Source organism: Zosterops lateralis, assembly GCF_965231275.1.
Source record: "Zosterops lateralis genome assembly, chromosome: 3".
Classification (NCBI taxonomy): Eukaryota; Metazoa; Chordata; class Aves; order Passeriformes; family Zosteropidae; genus Zosterops; species Zosterops lateralis.
This window is the reverse complement of record NC_139764.1, coordinates 31,413,453-31,434,725: the sequence shown is the minus strand read 5'-3', so window position 1 is coordinate 31,434,725 and position 21,273 is coordinate 31,413,453. Positions and strand designations below refer to the sequence as shown.

Sequence of the window (21,273 nt, the reverse complement as noted above, 5' to 3'; positions counted from 1 at the left end):
TTTCACATGCCAAATGTTATCAATAACATGATGTTTCTCATGGGAAGCCAACTTAGTGCCAGTTGATCCTTTACAGACCATAGTTCATTCAAGCAATGTCCCACCCAACAGCTGATACAAAACATTTTGATCCAGTGATGCTGGCGATTTGCTGCGGTGTATACAGAAAGAAGTTGGTAGGACAGAGGTCTGGTTCAACAGATCTTTCTCTTTTTTAAATTATATTCTTAATAAAGTCAGAGTTGGTTGTCAATATTCAGTTGCCACAGGTGAGAGTTCTTCTGCATATGACGTTTGCCTCTAAGCATGGACATGGCTGCTCATCACTGTTGAGAAACTTGTGGCTCACTTAAGAAGAAGGCTTAAGGTTAGGCTTTGTTTGTGAAGAAAAATTCTTACCTTGGGACAGTTCCAATCTTTTTCCCCAACAAGTTTGATAGCCTTCAGAGTATTCTAAGATAGTAATTTCTTTGGTTTAACAGGCTTATAAACAAGCAAAGTAGTCAGAATATAGATGTAAATCTAATTTTTCAGGCAAAACCATTTGGTGATTATGCAAATAGATTTTTTTTTTTTTTTAAAGTTTCATTATTGTTACAGTAGACCCTGCAAAACATACCTATATAAACTCTAAATAATGGGAAAATCAGGACTCACTTAGTAATTATTATGTAGCACTAAAATCATTGAAACGCTGGCAAATTTAATTTTAACAGAAGTGCTCATGTTTGGTGACCATGATATTTGATCGCTGCTGAATAATATAGATTTCCTTTTTTTTTAACAGGAGTTGGAGACCCCTTAGAAATTTTGCAAATAAAATCTCACATTTCGTTGTTGCCAGGAACAACGACTGACATATCCATATAACATATCCATATTTTGAGACCACGCAAAGCTTCTTAGCACATCTTCTTGAAATAGTTAACTTTTGAAGAGGCAAAAATAAACTTTGTTCTTCCTTTTATAATCTCTGCATGATCTTTCACTTGGTAGTATTCTCTCCGCTTCTTTGGCTTCTGGCTTTACATTCATCTTAGCAACAGCTTTATTCAAATCATATTCTTTGTCCCAGTAGTCTACATGAACATATTATTCTGTTCCTGGTCCTGTGCAACAGTGTGTATTCCTGGCAGGAGGTGCACTGTGCAGTGCCAGTGCACAGCCGTGGAAGGAACGTGGGCCTTCAGTGCGCTTGATATTCCAGGACTCAAAGGGTTGTGTAGAAGAGCAGCAGTACACTCAGTGATCATCAGATGCTGCTGGAGACACCTGCTCTTTTCAGGTTTATGCTGCAGTGGCAGCTGGGTGAACTTGGCAAGCAACATTTTCAGGTTTCAATTCCATTTACTAAATCTGTCACATTTCTGATAATGCCTTATGGATGAAATGACCTTAACCTATGGGACGTAAATAAATTGCCAGTTGCTGCCATGCATTTACAAATTACCTGTGAAAGTTGATGAACAACTTGCTATTCATCAGTGAATTTCACAATACAAATATCTGGAGTTTTCTGTCATAATATTAATAGAGTCAGAACATAATAGAGTATTAATTCATTATTAGTACCTATACTTCCACTATGTTAAGCATAGTGCCTTTACTACAGTGGAATGTTAGCTGACCATATATTCAGAAATAACCTCAGTTTCTGAATCCCAACTCACTAAAAATATATATGTCTGAAAAAAGATATTAACATGAGTCTTGCAAACCAAACTTCTGTTTGGATGTAAAACCAGAAAGACAGATGGAAAGTAACCTTACAAGTCAAAATTCTAAAAATGAAACTCAAAGTTAAAATCTTAACATGAGGTCATTTAAATATGGAATTAAATTCATGTGACCAGAGAGGAACAAAGAAGGCTTATCTCCCTGTCCATCTGGCAAATGAATGACTGGGAAGATCATATCCTTAGAAGTGTTCTTGCAAAACAACTCGCTGGGGACCTGACCATAACCATGTGGGTTGTGAAATGTTTGTTGCTCTTGTATCAGTGGTGTGTTATGGTATTATTATGATGTAGACTTTGGGGTTTTGTATTGTATGAGAAAGTACTAGGAGGTGAGTCACAGCTTTTTTTCTTTTTTTTTTTTTTCCTGTAAGTGAAAACTAATTTTCTCCATTTTCAGTTATTGATTGATAGAAAATAATGAGACTGTCCTTGTATGGATATGGCACTAAAAGTTTCATGTGATTAGCAGAAGAGAAAAAAAGAGATGGAGAGTGAAAAAGAAACCAAAAGATGCCAGAAACAGGACAGGATGAAACTGATTATTTTAAAATCATGCAGTAAACTGAAGAAGGAATAAATGGGCATTTATTTGCATCATATGCTTTTCTTAGAACAAATTTCAAGCTGAATACTGAGTAATAGCAATATTAATTATTTGATGTTTCATTCTCTTCAGATGAACTGAGGTCTTATTTAGATATTTCCTGCAAACCACTAAGTCCTTAAGTCATAGAATACTTAATGAACTTTCAAGTTTGACTTCAAACCAGGGCTTACTTTATTAAAAATTTCAGCAAAATCAGACTAGAGGGCTCTTGAAAAAATGTAAACAAAGTGTATCTTTCTGGCCTCTTCTCTTCTGTATTGCTGGGAAAGCCTTCAAATAAACCCTGTAAAATGCTGGGTATTTCCAAGGCTCTGGGCAAAGATTGCGCCCGTGGTTCATTAGGCATCACCATAAAGAGATCTGGGTGTCCCCTCTCAGAGGTGACATGCACTTCATGGAAACTGGTCTCTGTCTTCATCCACTGCTGCTGTGAAGCACCTGAAGCCACTGTGTCCCTTCTGCCACATCCTGCCTTCTTTCGTGCAACAGGGGAGAAATCTGAGACAGTCCTTGTAGCATATTTGTCCAAATCACTAAATTTGTCAACATCAGAAGGATTAGCATCCAAGTTCCCTCTAGTCTTGCCTCTTTTGGGAGGACATGAGGAAAGTTTCATGACTATTGTCAAAGGAATTTATACTCTTGGTGGCAGGGGAGAAAGAGCAGCATGTCATATCACTGGTTTTTTCTGTTGACGAGTATTTATAATGTTTCAATACAGTCATGATGGTGAATTCTTTTCCCAGTCTGACACACAGTTTATCCTTTAAGTTTTATGCTCCTGCCCCCAACACGTCCTTTCCTTTTTCAAAACAGAGCATGAAAATATATTTTTCTGATGAGAGGCAGAAGGCATGGCCATTTAACTGTATGTTTTTATACATTTACAGATGCAGCAGCTTGAGAAGCAAGTTATAGATGCTGATCGTCAAGCAGAGAGAGCGTTTCAGCAGGTATCATTGGAATACATATCTCCACTAGCTGTGTGGTACTTTAATGAGGTGAAATTTAAAAAACTGCTTTGTTTTTAAGTACTTCTAAAAATGGAGAAGATAGTTTCTTTTAAAGTATATTGATTTGTCTTAGTGGAGAGTTCTAACACCTTTCTTTGCTCACTGTTCAATTCAGGTCAATAAAGTCAAAGCTAACATCACAAATCACGAGTAGATACATGGAATGAGCTTCTTCATTGATGCATCATGAGTCTTTGATATATGATGCATGTGGAAGCAAAAGGGAGAGGAAACAATGACCTGTTTGAGAAAATCTGTAAGAAAATAAAATGAGGCTACCCAATACAACCTCTAAATAGAACTATTTTGTGGTGTTTGTTCCTCTTGTAGAAGGTACACCATTTAAAGAATGAGATTGTGGCAAAATATTTAACCAAAAGTGCCTTTTGATTCCAAATGGCAGACTTAGCTACTGTAGACATTTTATGAACATACCTCTGATATCGCTGAAACATTCCTCATATCTTACTGTGAGACAGATAGAAACTGAAAATTATAAGACTAAAAATGCTCATGCACTAATCTGGAGTTAGAAAACATTCCTGACTATGAGCCAAGTTTTTTTGTGCAATTTTTTATAATGCTACTGATAATTTGCAGGGGTTTTTTTACAGTGTGCAGTTGTTTATTTATTAAAATATTGTTTACAGCTCCCTGTAGATAAATTGAATTCTTCCCATACTGGTGTTTCTAAAAGCTTGTGTGTTACAAAACTAGAAGCCTCTCATGGATACTAACAAAATCTTCCAGTGTTTTGCCAGTACTGTTGGTATTACATGCATAGGGAGACAATGAACTGAGGGGATTCTTCTCAAATAGGCTTCAAAATTTTGCAGGGTTGTCTTGAAACTTAAGTGGGGTGGCAATTTTAAGTTTATTTTATGATTAAATTACTACCTTTGACTTGGAGTGTTATGTTCCTTAAACTTTTATATTTGACTTTCCAAATAGGTGCAGATCATGGAAGAGAAATTAAAAGCAGCAAATATTCAAACAAGTGAATCAGAAACCAGGTTGTATAAGAGATGTCAAGATCTGGAGACCCTGATACAAGATAAAAATGATATAATACAAAAATTGGAGCAACAACTTGAAGAACAGGTTAGGAATAATGGTGTTACAAAAAAGAAACATCAATTTCTTTTTTAATTATACAAAAGAAAAATAAAAATTTAGATCAGTAGAGGACAGAAAAGTTTACCATTATTTCTGTTGTTTGATTGAAGAGGTTCCCATTGGAATTAGATGGTTTGGATAACGTTTATTCCTTTTCAAATTACGCTCTGGCTTCCATTGAAAGAACATTTGACTTTTAAGAGGGGAAAGATGATATTCCTCTTCACTGTACCCACTGAAGAGCTTTTGTTTTTAACACAGGAAAGAGGAATAGCAGCCTCTGTGAAGATCCTATTCCTCATTTATTAAAAATCACCATGTATTGCCCAGGAGCCTGAATGACTTCAAGCAATCTTAGGATTTGTGTCTGAAGATACTACTCAGGCAGATTATATTACTCAGTGAAAAATATGCTTATGTCAATTTTTTCCAGAAGCAAATAAGACTGCAAGAAGCAAAAATCATAGAAGAAAAAGCAGCTAAAATAAAAGAATGGGTGACAGTCAAGCTTCATGAGGTATAACTCTTGCTACAATACTTACACAGAAAATATAATGGTGTGACTGGATATCCCTTAGACCTTTGGGCTGTTAAAGGCCTGCGTGCCATAGTAAAAAAAAAAAAAGCTTCCCAGTTTCATTGATTTTATAGTTATTTGCTGAAAAGAGGAGAATTGAAAACAACAGCACAGAGAGCAGAATGTCCATGTCACCTAAATTCTGATGTCTGATTTGGTCAGCCAGTATGAGCTGGGTCCTCTTTCTGGAGAAAGGACCCAGACTGCTTTCTGGAAGGTCAACTTCTCCACCAGTTGAGAGGGCTTAGCTGGCAAACTGAGCTTATTCAAGCAGATGCCTAAAATGTGAATAATCCCCAGAAAGCCGACCAAGCCTGCTGGGGCCTGGCAGAAAAAAGGCCTTGATCATTTTTTATTTCACAATGCCCACACTACTCTTAGTCATGAATAGTTTCAGAGACACCAGCTCTAGTTCCAAGAGACCAGTTGTCTCTCTTTTTTCTCTTTTGTGGTAAGATAACCATGTCTTTGCCCTGCCTAAGGCTGCCAGCTGTGGGGTGCAGCTGTGCTTTCTCCTCCCTGGGTGTAGAATTTAAAGTTGCCTGTAAAAGTTAAAATCTTACTCTCTTGTAGTTTGCTGAAAATTATACTTGAGTTGAAAAAAATTAAGTTACTGTTTTTGAAATAAGAAACTAGAAGGTTCTTACATGAAATACTTATTTTTCATCCATGAGGGCTAAAGTAAATGATTTTGAAATAATTTAATAAAAATGCCATGAAATTTTGCTAAAATTACCATGAAAAAGATTGGACAAAATCAAGTATGACTCAAAGTATTTACTTACTCTTTATGGAAAATCTCAAGCTAGTTTCACAGATGTGACTAAGTGTCACTCAGTGGGAAGTGGAATTGCTGGCTCCCTTCTATGTGACATACTCAAATTCAAATCTGTTTGCCTAATCTGGAGCAGGAGTTTGAACCAGCATCTTTTACCTCCCAGTGGTGGCCTACAGCAATGGGATTTTTATTTCCTGTAGAAAGACTTTTGCTTTGTATAAAGTTCATTGGCACCTTTTTTTTCTGCTGTGGAATGGTAAGGAGGCATTAGGACCATCATTCCCTCTGTTTCATCTGCTCACTTGGTTTTGCAAAGTGGCACAGGAGTTTGTAATTGTAGCCTTCTGCTTTTATTAAAAATGCCAGTGCACTTTTGTTTTTCTCTTATTTATTAAGGACTTTTAAAGCAGTCATGGGTTTGCTTGGTTGGGGGAATGATGTTGACAGAATTGAGCAAATAGTCATTGCAGGGAATTAATTGTTCAGAATAAAGAGATGCCTGGACTGGTATTTAGAGAAGTAGCAGAGAGGAGATTATTGTTTGAACTGGCTCTATCCTTAGATAAGCAGAAATTCAGAGAAAACATAAATTATGTAATAGCTTTAAGATTTGTTTCACCAATGGATGAGATTACATTTATATGCTTTTAGTTAGAGGTGGAAAATCAGAACCTTCGCTTCATCAACCAAAAGCAAACCAAAGAGATGAAAACAGTACAATCTAAACTGCAAGGTAAATGTACAAATCTTCTGAAAACTTCTCTCTATATGGCATATTTCTTTCTATTCCCTATTAATGTGTGCATCTACATGATTGGAAATATTCTGTGAAATCAGAAAGATTTTAGAGAGTATGAATTGACATCAGAGTGACTGTACATGAAGGTGTTATGAAGGAATCATTTGGTTTTATGCTGAGAAGACACGCAGACAAGGCACAACTGGTATTTGTGGGGTGAACAAAACCGCTGTTACTTAAGAGGTTCTGCAAGTAATAAGATTTTATTGGATTTAGGACAGACCTTTGCTTTCCCTTCTTTATAGCAGAGGTGGTCACAAAACTGTTGAATTATACATGAATGTCAGTCTGCATTTGCATTTCTAGCAAATGGTCAGCTGGGAATCAGAACTCCTATCAGATATTTCTAGTTACTACCTTTGACTACAGTGATCCAAAATCTTAATTCAGACCCAGTATCACCAGGTTCCTCTCCAAATGGGTATAGTAAATATAAAAATCATAAAGTGTAACTAGAAAAAAGGATATCCGCACCAAAGAGCATTACTTCACACGGATCAAAGTTGAATTTTATTCACCACCATGTTGCCTGTTCACCAACTTTCTTAAGTGTGTCTGAAGGTTCCCATTGTCCTCTCCATACTTGGTTGACCTGACAATTTAGTATCATATGAAAATTTGGTAATTTGCTACCTAGCCCTCATTTCTTGGTAATGTATCTTACATACACATGTAAATTCACAAATATTTAGAAATGTGTGTAGAGAAGTGTGTGTGTATACACACAAAATATGCATAATATATTAAAATAGAAAAATTTACAAATTCGTATACAATATAGTTTTTAAGATGCACTTTTCTGTTAATGAAGAAACTGGATATTTTTGCTTCTTTGCTATCTTCTGATAAGTAACAATTCCATATACTTCTAGTCATTCTATTCTGAGAGATCTATTTAAAGGCTTTTTGAGAACGTGCCATTTCCAACACACAGTTACTGATATGCCCAAAAATATTAAGAAATTTACTACTATTTGCAATGTCCATGCTGGTGACAGGCTATAAATTATGAACATGTAATTTATAAATTATAAATCATTAATCTGTTTTAAGCAGATTTACAAGTAGGGTAAGGGCCTTTTGTTCCTAGATCAGCCACAGGGATGTTTTTGAACAGGGATAGACAGATTTAATGTTCAAGGCAGTTCATCAATTTCTGCTTTCACTTTCTCTTGAAGTTCTCCTCCACACCTTCTAAACCTGGTAACTTACTCTTCTGTATTTCCTGTGAAATTGTTAAAAGATTTTTTTCTTTCTATTACTATATCAATTTTTAAGAACTAGAAACATTGCTCTGGGTTTCTCCTGATATGGAGAGATGTCAGGTAGGATTTTTCTCCTATAATACATCTTTTATTATCTTTTTTCCTAAATTTTAGTTAACTTCTAAAAAAACTTTGCACTGCAGAATAAAGAGAAGAGTTGCATATATTGTTGTATCTCACTAACACAAGATTTCTGAATTACTATTCTTCAGAAGCTACTAGTAAGAAATCTGTTACTTCAACACAGAAACCTGGAGAGTGTCAGCGACTAAGCAGTTTGACTTTTGGATGCTTTTCAAATAGAGCAAGAAGTCCTCAACCATCTCCTAAGCTTGAAGAAATAAGCAAGGCTTCATCTAAAGAGTCAGACTACCCTGAAGGCAAAAACATGCCAGGTACCTTGTCACCAACACTGCCATTTTATTCTGACACGAGTGGGAAACTAAAATCAACAACTCTTGTCAGTGGATCCAAACCAGCTGTTTTCAAAGTGCATACCAATAGTGTCTCACTCTTCACTGCTACTCTTCTATTACTAGGAAGAAATCATCCTGTTGAGCACTACAGTTTCTATAATACCACTAGTACATTATTTGCCAGCATGCAGAGGCTCCTGGGTGCTTTGGATGTGAAGTAAAGATGTGGCTGTGACCTTTGTTGTTGCTCTGGTCCTTCACTTGAATCCCTTGTACTGTTCATGACCTCAGTATTTGCTCCACAGTTAATCATGGTATCCAAAATGCCAAGCTGAGGTCTTCTGAAAATCAGAAACTGAAAGAGATCCTATGAATATTTTGTGTGTGTATATTACAGAAAGTTAATTATGAAGGCAGTTGTATATTATTACTTCTATTTTTACAGATGAGGAAATTGAAGTAAGACTGATTTTTTCAAGGGGAAGGATAAGACATAGAACCTTAGGCTTGCCTAGATGGAAACAGATAATTTTGGGGACTTCATTACTTTAATGTGGGTGAAATTAAAATCTTTGTCTTATTCAGTCCACTGCAACTTCACACAGGTATTTAACATGGACTTTTGAAACTGTCTGTGTAGAAAACTGTCTGTGTCTGATTTAATTTGGGAACATGCAGGCTTCCCTAACATGTTGTAAGCTATAGCTTTCTCTTGCAAAACTAGGTAAAAGTGAAGAGCAGAAACAAAGCTATTTTTAACACAGTGTCTTTCCTGAAGTACTTTCCATAAGACTCTCTTGTATATCTTAAGCATTCACCATTGGGAATTCAAAAATAGCTTCCTGAATAAATTTCTGTGTATAAACACTGTAGAAATGGTCAGAATATTTGATTTGTTAATGAAAATCCTTTATGACAAGCTTCTCTTAAACTTTAATTTTCCTTACATTTAATAAGCAGCTAAATTTTTATGCTCTCTTAAGTAGTTGCCTTTTTGTTAGTTTTGTTTGTCTGTTTTCACACAAAAATAGCTTACTTTAAAATATGGTTCCAGTCTGCTTATCTTTATATTTATTGCCATTTTTAGTTCTGCTGGAACTTTGAGTAACATTTATTACAGTTTTTTGGCAAATGTAATTTGCATTCAGTCACATTAAAAAAATTTATGATCTTTTTCTTAATGTTTATTATTTACAATATTAAAAACATAAATGTTCTCACACATTTGAAATTACCTACTTACTAGTTGCAGGCATGATGACAAAACCATTTATCAGTCAAGTTTGCTAAAGTAATTTTCTCATGTTCATTATATTTCTCCTCTAGAGAAGGATATCCTGGAAACTACCTTTGCTGGTCCTGTGCAGGAGACAAATAAAGGTCAGAAGTCATTGCAACAAAGTTCCTCTGGTTCAGAGCAGAACAAAAATGTGAGAGCAAGCTGCTCATCCAAAGACATAGACAGCGACATGTCAAAGAACTCATGCACTACTGGGAGTGACTGGAGCTCAGATGAGGATGGAGGAGACAACAAAGGACTGAAATCCAGGTGTGCATCGACACTTTCAAGCTACACATCAGAAGAGAATGCAAGGTACAGTAGAGTGGGCAGTGAAATGTATTTGACAGCATCTGATGACAGTAGTTCTCTCTTTGAGGAAGAGAGTTTTGATGTTAAGAGGACTCAGCAAAAGAAGTTATACTCATGGCAGCAAGGGTCCCAAAGAAAAGGCCTGAGCAATTTGGGTGGAAAGTGCAACTCTGACTTCACAAGGAAAAAGAAAGACCAAGATAGTTCTTCAGATGAACTGAATAAGAAATTTCAGTCACAGAGACTTGATTATTCATCCTCATCCAGTGAGGCAAATACCCCAAGTCCAATTTTAACCCCTGCTCTGACACCCAAACACCCAATTCTAGCAACTTCTGCAGGTTCTCAGTGCACAACTCCATCAGATTTTCCCTCAAATTTGCCACATCCAAAGTTAAGGACTCCTAATGTCTTTGGTCTAAATTCAGTGTTAGCAAAGAAACACCTAAGCCAGCCCCAGCTGAGTTCTGACAGAATGTTTGGTAGAAATAGAAATGCCATAAGCATGATCCGTCCATGGAGACCTCAGGAAACAGACATAGATCTGGTGGATGGAGAAGACACCGATATTTTAGAGAAAATGGAGATTGGCTGTGATGAAGGAGTGTTCACCTATGACTGCACTGAAGCACAAAATGCTGAAGCCCAGGAACTCTGTGATACAATGAAAAAGGGTGCTAGCAACAAACCTCCAACGCCTCCATTACATCGATTTCCTTCCTGGGTAGGTGTGCTTATAGATATTTTTCCTACTGGCAAAACTAACTTCTTTTCATTACTCTCTTCTATGATTTTTGTTGCCTCTATTTTAATTACTTTCTGTCTAATGACAAGACAGGACATTACCTTAATCATGACTACATACTCAGAACCTAGTTTTATTTTCAGCACAGTATTCCTGATGTTGAAAAACGTGGTCTCTATTTTATAGATAAACCCAGGTTTTTTTCATGTCACATCTAATATATGTATGTCTTTTTGAGTGTATCCAAGGATGTAGTGCTTGTGAATGCATTTATTTATTTATCTGAACACTAACACAGCCCAAGAGTCAATGTCCTTGTTGTAACTACTGTACCACTCACAATCTAGACAATTAAGTCAACAGCAGACAACTACAAATTACAGAAGTAATTGTTCACATTTCCAAGTAAAATTTTAAAGCCATCAGTCAGGATATTAAAATAGATATTAATATGTCTGACACAAAATCCAGAATTAACTGTGTCAATACTCACTGATTCTGCAGTTTTAGTGTCAGAGATTTGTTAATTAATAATTTATTAAATATATTTATTTACTAGTTATTATCAGAGAGGAATAATACATTCTGTACCAACTTCTCTCTATATATATTTTAGTGAACTTTTTGCATTACACATTATCTTATTGTAGCCTTTTAACACAAAATGGGTGAAAAGTTTTCTTCTAAAGGCATTTCTCTGCTCCTAACACACAATCTTCCATTAAAAACCATTCTTGCTATAGCTTCTTAGGCACCTGATAATAGTTTTTTTAAGAATAAGTTACTTACATTGTATGAAAAATGTTGAAAAAGGCTGTGGCTGTGATGTGTACAGCAGAGAAAAGAAGAATGCATTTTTTTAGCTGCTATTGACAATGTCATTTTATGAACCATTTTATCACATAGTTGCACTATGTGATAAAAGAACAAGGAGACTAAACAGAATGAAAGTAATTGTTGTGTTTTAATTTTCTACTATCAAATCCATTCTGCTTGTATAGGAAAGTAGAATTTATGCTGTAGCCAAATCTGGCTTAAGGATGTCTGAAGCTTTCACCGTGGAATCTGTTAATAGAAGTAAGTGGTTTAGTTGTTCATTGTCCCATCAACAAAAGTTCTCTTCTTATGGTGATTTGTGAACAAGGACCTTTAAAATGTTTTTAGATAGATTTAGTTATCAGCTATTTAAAACCTGGAAGATCATTGGTTATCTTTCCATCGTCTTCTGGTACCTTACATCTTGACTTTGTGCTGAAGTTTACTTTGCATTTCACTACTTTGAAGATTCTATACCAGGTACCAATTTAAAAAGGGCTAGTGTTTGTGACTGCAGTTTTATTTGTGCTTTTAAAAGCATTGTAAATTTTTAAAAGCTATAACTTTCACATCCAGAACAGTTTAGGAGTTAGTTTGCTTTTTATAGCAGTCATACAACACAAAAAAAAATTAAATTTGAATTTTGTTAATTGGGGGGTGAATTAGGAGGGCAATTTATAAAATATGTTGCTTTTTTAGGTGCTGTTTCACTAACTTCATGCTCCATATCTGGATTATATACTTCTCTGATATATAAGAACGTGACCACTCCTGTCTATACCACTTTGAAAGGGGTAACTGTATTACTGTTTTAAGAAAATTTAAAATACCATTAGATTTCACATCAAGGATCTTGCTATTTCACATTTGATACTACCATGCCAAATATGTTGTAAGTTGATGTATAGAGATCAAAGAGCCCCGGAAATAACAGAAATGTCAAATTGCTGGGAAAAAAAAAATATACTGCCTATGAAATGTTACTGGCCTAGGTCAATTCTTCTTAGGTTCCTTGCTGATTTTTTTCCAAAGGCCTGTTAATTATTAAACAGAACCACATGGTGTTCAATGTCATAATTAAAAGTGTGTGTATATGTAGAAATGTCTTTGTGTTAGTGCCAAAGCTGTTTCTAGTCACACGGCCAGCAGTCAGTAATCACAGCATTGTTTGTTTTCTGGCAGCCTTTTGTGATTTGGAAAGACCCGTGCCTTGAGCTACCTCAGGTTTCTGTTTTAAAGTATGGGTGTGGTTGAGTATACAGAGGGCAGAGGGAATTCAGTTTCATGTTAATATTTGTGTTCCAAAACTCACAACCCAGGCTAGGACAGCTTTGAGTATTATGAAGCCAGCAGAGCCCTGCCACAGTATGCAGGAAATGACTGATACTCTTTAAGCAAGGTATCAAAGGATGTTGTGTTCATTTCTGCAGAAAGCAACTCAAATAAGCAACAGCCCATTTCTAGATGAGTCCTCAGGATCTGAGGAAGAAGACAGCTCTCGGTCCAGCTCAAGGACTTCCGAGTCTGATTCTCGGAGCAGAAGTGGTCCAGGGAGTCCTCGGGCTATGAAAAGAGGTAGGCAAAGCCATAAGAACAAGTAATTTCTGGGAACTTTGGAAACCTAGGTATGATTTTCTTAGGGATTGACTTCTTCCTTAAATGTGTGGACATCTAAAATCTAGGCTTTCAAAGCCCAAATCTACTACTCTGTCAGGAGAAAGGACTGTTATAAATGGCTTTCTTTTTATTGCTGTTATTACAGATATCTTTTAAGGCACTAATCTTGTAGCTGGCTGTTGTCATGACTTGTACATTTAAAGCAAGAAGCACCATTCTATCTGTATTCTGCCATGCCAAGGACTTCCTGTAACTTTTAACTGTAGAAAAATTAAAATTACATAGAAAAAAAATCGTCATCAGAAACAAAACACTCATATATTCAAGTTTAATAAACAATTTCGTGTGATCAGAAAGCAGATGGAAAAGTTCCCTCAATAAATTATCAATAAATTACCCTCATGCAATAAAAGACTTCTTTCATTTTCACAGTGGTTATCTTAAGGTCCTGTGCAAAGATTTAGTTAGAACACTAACTGGTATTACCCTGTGTTTTATGGAAGACAAATCTCACAAGTCTAGGTCACTGTGTTCCATCTGCAATATGGAAATAATGTGCTTCATAATATTGAAAGATACAGTCCTTCCTCATTAACACATTATCAGTGTTACATCTCTGTGAGTATTTCTTCACTGTGCAAACCAAGGGAGACCAAGATCCCAGTCAGTGTTAAGATCTCTCATTAAATATTGCCTTAGAAATGCTAAATAAAATTATTTGGTAGTCTCAATTATATATGTAAAAATCCCAGTTAGCAGAAGCTCCATTCAGTGACCCCAGAGCAGATTGACAGAGCCACTGGTCTCACTTGGTGTTTTCCAGTGGCAGCCACAGCTGGAGTCCAGTCTTGTTTACAGTAAGGTAGTTTTGCCACATTAGTGTGAAAAGGACCCATAGATCCAGCTTCCCAGCAGCTCCATCCTGCTGAGCAAAAACCAGTGCCGTGGCTGCAGACATCACATATCTCATGTGCTTACACAACAGGAAACCTAAATTGGGTAATTTAAAAGCTGGTTTCACTTGCACTTTATATCTGTTCCTGTAAAATGGAACCATTTCTTTTGTTTACGCTTTCTTCCCATAAAATAATCTTTGCATTGTTTCATGTGTGGAAACCTTTCTTAACTACAAAACACATATGTATATGTCTTTGTTGAGATCACATTCCTTAAAATTTTAGGCACACATTTTACCAAAAGCATGATTACCTTGCTGCAATTTGTTTATGAAAGATCCACCATGAGAAGACAAGAACCCACTCCGAAAATCTTGGTGGCTTACCAAAGCAGTAAATAAGAGAAGTCTTTTTGAAGAATAAAATTGGCAAATGAGTTGGGAAATTATTGAAACAACGGAAAAAAGACCTTTTCATTTCAGTTTTGGAGAGTATGTGGAACACTGGTCCTTACAAAAGAACACATTTACATGCATGAAAATATTCCTATAATGAATGAGGGAGGAGTTTGAATTTTTATTACTGACTGACTAGATTGAAAGCAGGGTGCAATTTTTTCAGGATTAAAGCTAATAAACTCTAAACCTCCCCCCCCCCTGAAATATGAAAACCAAACTTTTAGAAAACCTTGGTATACAAATTCATACTAATTGCAAAACACAGTCACCTACAGCTTGAACACAAAGCAGATGCTGAGTATGACTTCCTAGTATGCAAGCAGTTGCCTGAGAAATCTGGATGCTATAGTGAGTGAGAGAAGGTGCAAGGGAAAGGTTGCTTAGTTTAATTAAAGATCCTGGGTTTTTTCCTAGACCATGAGTATGATTCATGGCACTAACTCCCTCCTTAAAGAAGTTGTGGTAATGTAACAGAAGGTAATAATATACAGAAGACTTTTTGTTGTTGTTGTTCCATTTACAAGGGACTTTAACTCTTTAATTATGAATAAAATGAGAATTAGCAGCGTGCTAATAGTTCACCATGCTGATATTCAAAAAAAGTCCTTGGTTCCTGGTTGATTTATGTTGATACTTATGTTTGTCTGCAGATTCTATTCAGATATTCTGATCTCTGTTTCTAATGTTACAAAAAAAAATAAACAACTCTCGTTCTTCTTTAACCACAGGTGCATCTCTGTCTTCTGTGACCTCAGAAAGTGACTATGCTATTCCTCCAGATGCATATTCAGTAGATACAGACTATTCAGAGCCAGAGCAGAAACTTCCTAAGACCTCGTCCTCATCTAGTGATAATGGCAAAAATGTGAGTACTGAAGTTCTCTGAAGTGCACCTGAGGTACTGTGTGTGTATTTATGCTCAAAGACTGCAACCAAACCTTTCATTCAGTCTTGCTGACTCACAGACTGCCTTATGAGTACAAACAGCAAAATATACCAACTTATATTAGCCAAGTAAAACTGTAATTAGTGAAGGAAAGTGGAAGATAATTCTAACCTTTCCTATATAATGAAGGAAAAATAGGTCAACAACTCCAGAATACAATTCAAAGTACTTGAGATTTCCTTTCTTGGAACCAGGTCTGGTATCAGATTACATATGAAATATGCAAACCAGTTTAAAATTATTATATGAATAGTCAGGTAAATAGAAGGGCGTTCCAAAAAGGAGCTGAAGTCATCAGTGGAAATCTATGTGCAGTAATAAGTTTCTATCCTTTCCTCATACAGAAAAAACATCTGGTCAGCCTCCAGGAACTTTTTAATGGACTGTGTTAGTATTTAGTGTCTTAACATACAAGTGGATTGACTACCTGCTGATGAAGATTATTTTAAGCTTTCTTCACAGAGCAAAACTGTGACCTCTGTTCTGCAGATGTACACAGTAGAGGTTTGTCTGTGAGGAGGTCAGAATTACAGTGCTTTTTATGTGGTTTTCAGGTTAGGACCTGGAGTTGGGATGGAATAATACATTTAACTTTTATTCATCTTGTTCCTTGTTTAATATAAACAACTAGAAAGTAAAATCAGAAATCATAATATTCTTTATTCTTTTGTCTAGTTTCTTACTCTCCTTCATGTACTATAATAGTGAGTAGGGATATTCATTAGTTATCCCATGTGCATGACATTTGTCTTAATAGATGCTTGTAAAAATATTGTACTTGGATTAAAAGTCTCATCAAATACTGTAATTATTATTTAGCATGCTTTTAAGTCCTTAATGTATCTCTATGTGTGTATTTATACGTATTTCTGAGGGGCAGAGGTATATATGTGTATCTAACCACTTTTTATCTAACTTCTAAACAACCAGGAACCTTTGGAAAAATCTGGATATCTGTTAAAAATGGGTGGTAAAGTAAAGACCTGGAAACGACGGTGGTTTGTGCTTAAAGGAGGTGAATTGCTATACTACAAATCTCCAGTAAGTACATGTAACTCACTTGTTGTTTTGTCTTAGATTGTTTACTGAAAATCTAAGGCTGCTAGAAGGTAAAAAATGCACTTTTGGTTTCTCAGCCGTTAGAGAGTGATTCAGTACTGAGTTCCTCAAGAGTGTCTAACTAGAAAGTATTTATCAAGTTTAATGTTTAAATTAGTCCTATATTAATTTATTGCTGCTTGTTGGTAGATTTAAAATATTCTTCTTCCATTCTTTCCATACAGAGTGATGTTATTCGAAAGCCTCAAGGTCAAATTGAGCTAAATGCATCCAGCCACATTGAAAGGGGTGATGGAAAACAAACAATTCAGGTGCCTGCTTTTCTCCTCTGTTGCTGTTTCAGCATTCCCTCCATCCCCAAAGCCAACCCTTTGTTCCAGTCCCTGTGAAGTCCAAGTGTAGACTTGGACTTTCATTTGAAGCCAAAGAATTTTTTCAGTGATAGAAAATAAAAAAAGGCCTACCTGGAGTCTTGTTTGTATTGCCACAAAGGTTAGATCATCACACATGGGATAGAAATAAAGAGAGCAGTTGTGGGGTCAGCCATTGGGTTAGAGAGAATTCATTTGTCTGAAAGGAGAATTTAGTTTTCTCAACTTGCCATCCTGGAACCTTCCAGATAAAGATTAGAAAGAGTCTGTTTGCTCTGTCTGGTCATGGAATGTTTCCTTACTAAAAAGTAGTTCAGGGAAGATAAACTCCCTGAAGTTGTGAAGCTACATTGGGTGGTGTATGTTACAAATCCCACACTGTGGGGTCAAATATGTCAAGTTCTTGAAGCTTGACACTCTTTGTTACTACACAGCTGACCACAGAGAAACGAACATACTACCTGACTGCAGATTCCCCCAACATCTTAGAGGAATGGATCAAAGTACTGCAGAATGTTCTTAAAATACAGGCTGCCAGCCCACTCTTCGTACAGTCCGAAATCAAGCCAACCATGAAAGGATTACTTACAAAGGTAGGAAAACACTTCTTCCCCCAGTCTGCTTTATTCCAACACTGTTTAGGCCAACACTGGCCTTACTGTGCTTTAGATGAGCATCTCATCTAATGCTCTGATTCTTATGCCCTTAATAGAATTAGACAGTTTTAATTTTATGTCTAGTAATGTGGATAGGAATTTGAACCAAGACATGCATTCCCAATATCACCAAAGTTCAGAAATGAGGAAAACAGTATTTCTCTGTCTGTGATTATTACGAATGTTCTGTAATTACAGGTGAAGCATGGATATTCCAAAAGGGTTTGGTGTACCCTAGTCGGAAAAATTCTGTATTATTTCCGTAATCAAGAAGACAAGGTAGGTCCCTTTCTTGTTTCTTCAGAGAATGTTTACTTTAAACAGTAACCTACAGCTTTATTAAGGTACAGTTGGCCTTGGTATTATACACAGATTGTCAACTTGGAAGATTCTATCTAAAAGCCAGCAATCCAGATCACACCCACTGGTCTCTTTCAAAGGATGTGATACGTAACTCTGCATGTTATCCCTAGCTGAAGGGGGACACTGGTTTGCCTGGAGTTCAGGTGTCCCTTTCTGACAGGCATCAAAAAAGACCAGCTGTCATATAGTTCTGGAAGCAGACCTTCTTAAGTCTCTTGCAGTGGGCACTGACTGCAAGTTTCAAGACTTTAAATGGTCTTGAAGTTTAAAAGTTGACTTCCAGATCCCGTTTTTTGGTATGTCACTGTACGTCCACAGTGCTGCAAGAGCTAGGACACTTCCTAGACGTGATTTTCACCTGTCTCTTTGCTCTCAAGGCATTGTATTTTGTCATCAAGAAACATCTTTTTAATGGAGGCAGATCAGAAACAGAATTTTGAACAGTCCACTGAGCCATTATAAAAAAAAAAAAAATCAATAGAAATTCTGATATTTGTACTTCTGTTTTAAGAAGATACTCACACTGGAGCCAGTAATTCATAGCTTTTGTATAGAGCCAGCTATTCCTTTTGTCATCCTTTCATTTTATAGCCATTTTAAACCTCAACGAAACCCCATTTCTAGAACTATATGAATAAGATATATTCATATATTTATTCATATAGTAGCAGCATAGTAGCAGTAACCATGCATCAAAACATTTTACTTTAATTGCTCTTTAAAACAATGTAAAACAGGGTTTGGGAATCAACTGGCTAGAGTATTAATCTCAAGCTCATGCTACAGAGACATTAAAATTTAACTTACAATTTCTCCTAAGGAAAAATCTCTATGTTTAACATATCTGAATTTATACATTTTTACCACTGAAGATTTTGGCATTTTAGCATGCTCTTTACTTAAGAATTTTGCTGGATTCTTGTGAATATTTCCCTCACATCTGGAAGAAGTTTAGCTGCCCTTTTAAAGTAAAATTGAAACTAATTTGCTGACTTGGAACAGAATGAGAATTCAGCTTTTGTAAGCAGAATATGTATGAAAAGTTTTCCAAAGCTACTTTATTTCTAATGTTCAACAATATGCTAATTAAAATCATGTTTTCTGTAGTTGACTGTGTCTGTGCAGAAATAAATTACACAATCTGCAGTGGTTAATGCAATAATGGAGTCCATTTAATTGACCTTCATTCAAAATGGAATTCAAACTAAAAAGTCAGCCAATTGTGTTTTAGTTAAACTTGGTGAATAAATCAATCTTGACTACTTACATGTGAAATGACATCTTTTGATTCTCAGAATCTTATTCAAAAAGTTGAATGCTTCAGAAGCACTAGAGAAAATACAAACCGTCACATTATTTTTTAATCCTTACCAGTGGCACTGTGGGAAAGAAGGGAGTTTTGTGTAGAGTAGACAGTCTCTCTCAGTCCTGTCACCCAGTTGTGAAGATATTTCATGCTGCATTTATGTTTGTTGAGGCTTCTTGTTGATAAGGGTTATGAAATAATTACTTTGGTGAAAATTTCTTCTTGAATGTTTTTTTTAGATAAAATATTTCCTGATAAATGATGCTAACTACATAAACATCTCAACACTGAATTTCTGTGAACTCTAAGACTGGAGAAAGAAACCAACTATCACACAAAAAATTTACCTTTTGAATTTAGAGTATGAACCAATCAGTCTTCTAAAATAACAAGATCATAATTAAAGTTCTAGGCTTGATACAGGGAGTTTTTTCTTGGAGCCTGGTTTGGGAATTCTGAAGAATGACTTCTCTCACACTAACATATATTTATTGCATTAGCTATATATAGAGATAGACCTGGAAAAGAATTTTTGGAAATCTCATTTTCAGACTTTGGCACATATCATTCTCATTTTGCTCTCTGCAACATGTGGGTTACCTCACATTCCTTGGTAGGACTGAAAATGAGTAAATACAAATAGCTGTGGATGGTAGTTCATGTTTTAAGTTCTTTTTGCAGAATAAGAAAAAATTGTGTATAATAATAAATATATATAATACAAAATCAGTGTGCACTGAAACAAACATTACCCCTCTCACCAATTTTGATATTTACTTTTAGTTTCCTCTTGGTCAAATCAAGCTTTTTGAGGCAAAGGTTGAAGAAGTTGATAGATCCTGTGATTCTGATGAAGATTATGAAGCCAGTGGTCGTAGTTTATTATCAACCCATTACACTGTTGTTATCCACCCCAAAGACCAAGGACCCACTTATCTTCTTATAGGATCCAAACATGAGAAGGTAAGAAATGGATATTTTTATTGAGATTCAGTAGCACGTCTATGAGTATGGTCCTGTGATACAAATATTTTTCGAGGACAAGGACTACAAGTCACCTGGCTTGTATTCTGATATAATAAGGAGAATTAACATTGATCAAAGTTTGTCTGCAAATCAATGCTAGTGTAGTAATCCTTGTTAAAACAGATAAAAATATGCAGGCTTGCCTACATAAGTAGATGGTGCAGAATATCTTATATGCTGTAATGAGAATTTTGCTCACATACAGTAACTTGTAGACAGAGCTGTAGCTGAGAGGTTACAGGGTACTGGTATCCATTTTCACTGACAAGACTAACATAGCACAGACTTGCCCTACTGTACTAAAGGAGCAATGAGAGGCAGGGTTAAAACCATTTTTATTATTATTGCTTCATTGTTCTCAAGTAATCTTGTAGACCTCATTTTGCTGTCTGGCCTTATCCCCAGGTTAGCAGGATCTGGCAGTGATAAAAAATGACTTATGTAAGCTTTTGGAAGAGAAAAGGAAGAATGCCCTGATAATTAGACATGATTTCTGAGGGTAAAAACTTTCGAAGAGAGCCCTGTCCAATCTTCCTTGCTTAATACTTGTAACATAGAGACCATGAATATGTGTTTATTCAACCAAAGGCAAACTCCTTTGGGCTTCAAAAGGACTGCATGATAGGGTTTCAAGTTGACAGCAAAATCCTGATGAAGCAGCTCCTTCCAGCACAGAAAAGTAAGCTGCTATGTTTTTCTGCTTTAGGACACGTGGCTTTATCATCTGACAGTTGCAGCTGGAAGTACCAGTGTAAATGTTGGATCTGAGTTTGAACAACTTCTTTGCAAGTTATTAAATGTGGAAGGTGATGCCAGTAAGTTTATTTTCATTTCAACATACTGATCTTCCAATGCTTATTTAGTAAATGTACTTATGAACTGAATTAATTGCAAAATGTATATATTTTATCTATTCAGCTTCTCAGATTTGGAGACATCCTACCCTTTGCCATAGCAAAGAAGGAATTAGTTCCCCTCTTACAACATTGCCATCGGAAGCCTTGCAAACTGAAGCGATTAAATTATTTAAGGTAAAACCATAGCAGATGCCTTTTTTATTAACTGACTATTTTACCTCTTAGCTAAAGAATGGCTGTTAGTTGGCTTACTAGA

At 36.0% G+C, this 21,273-nt stretch overlaps 1 protein-coding gene and 1 long non-coding RNA gene across 8 annotated transcripts in view; one reads left to right on the top strand and one right to left on the bottom strand.

Moving 5' to 3' along the window:
- Nucleotides 1–21,273, bottom strand: part of LOC310906828 — a 62,048-nt gene that overhangs the window by 21,716 nt on the left and 19,059 nt on the right. The window lies entirely within an intron of this gene.
- Nucleotides 1–21,273, top strand: part of PLEKHH2 (pleckstrin homology, MyTH4 and FERM domain containing H2) — a 52,194-nt gene that overhangs the window by 15,085 nt on the left and 15,836 nt on the right. For 4 of the 6 annotated variants that reach the window (XR_014589486.1, XM_083856380.1, XM_083856381.1 and 1 more), the window contains exons 3-19: nucleotides 3,237–3,299; nucleotides 4,311–4,460; nucleotides 4,909–4,992; nucleotides 6,482–6,563; nucleotides 8,107–8,289; nucleotides 9,637–10,625; nucleotides 11,648–11,723; nucleotides 12,162–12,256; nucleotides 12,893–13,037; nucleotides 15,162–15,298; nucleotides 16,310–16,420; nucleotides 16,663–16,749; nucleotides 17,244–17,402; nucleotides 17,664–17,744; nucleotides 19,918–20,097; nucleotides 20,867–20,975; nucleotides 21,079–21,191. Coding sequence is in view for 5 of the 6 variants with exons in the window: in XM_083856380.1 (XP_083712506.1) it covers nucleotides 3,237–3,299; nucleotides 4,311–4,460; nucleotides 4,909–4,992; nucleotides 6,482–6,563; nucleotides 8,107–8,289; nucleotides 9,637–10,625; nucleotides 11,648–11,723; nucleotides 12,162–12,256; nucleotides 12,893–13,037; nucleotides 15,162–15,298; nucleotides 16,310–16,420; nucleotides 16,663–16,749; nucleotides 17,244–17,402; nucleotides 17,664–17,744; nucleotides 19,918–20,097; nucleotides 20,867–20,975; nucleotides 21,079–21,191 (2,844 nt within the window). In the remaining variant the exon portion in view is untranslated. The remainder of the gene's footprint in view (nucleotides 1–3,236; nucleotides 3,300–4,310; nucleotides 4,461–4,908; nucleotides 4,993–6,481; nucleotides 6,564–8,106; nucleotides 8,290–9,636; nucleotides 10,626–11,647; nucleotides 11,724–12,161; nucleotides 12,257–12,892; nucleotides 13,038–15,161; nucleotides 15,299–16,309; nucleotides 16,421–16,662; nucleotides 16,750–17,243; nucleotides 17,403–17,663; nucleotides 17,745–19,917; nucleotides 20,098–20,866; nucleotides 20,976–21,078; nucleotides 21,192–21,273) is intronic. The other 2 variants (XM_083856384.1, XM_083856382.1) reach the window with 2 other exon arrangements.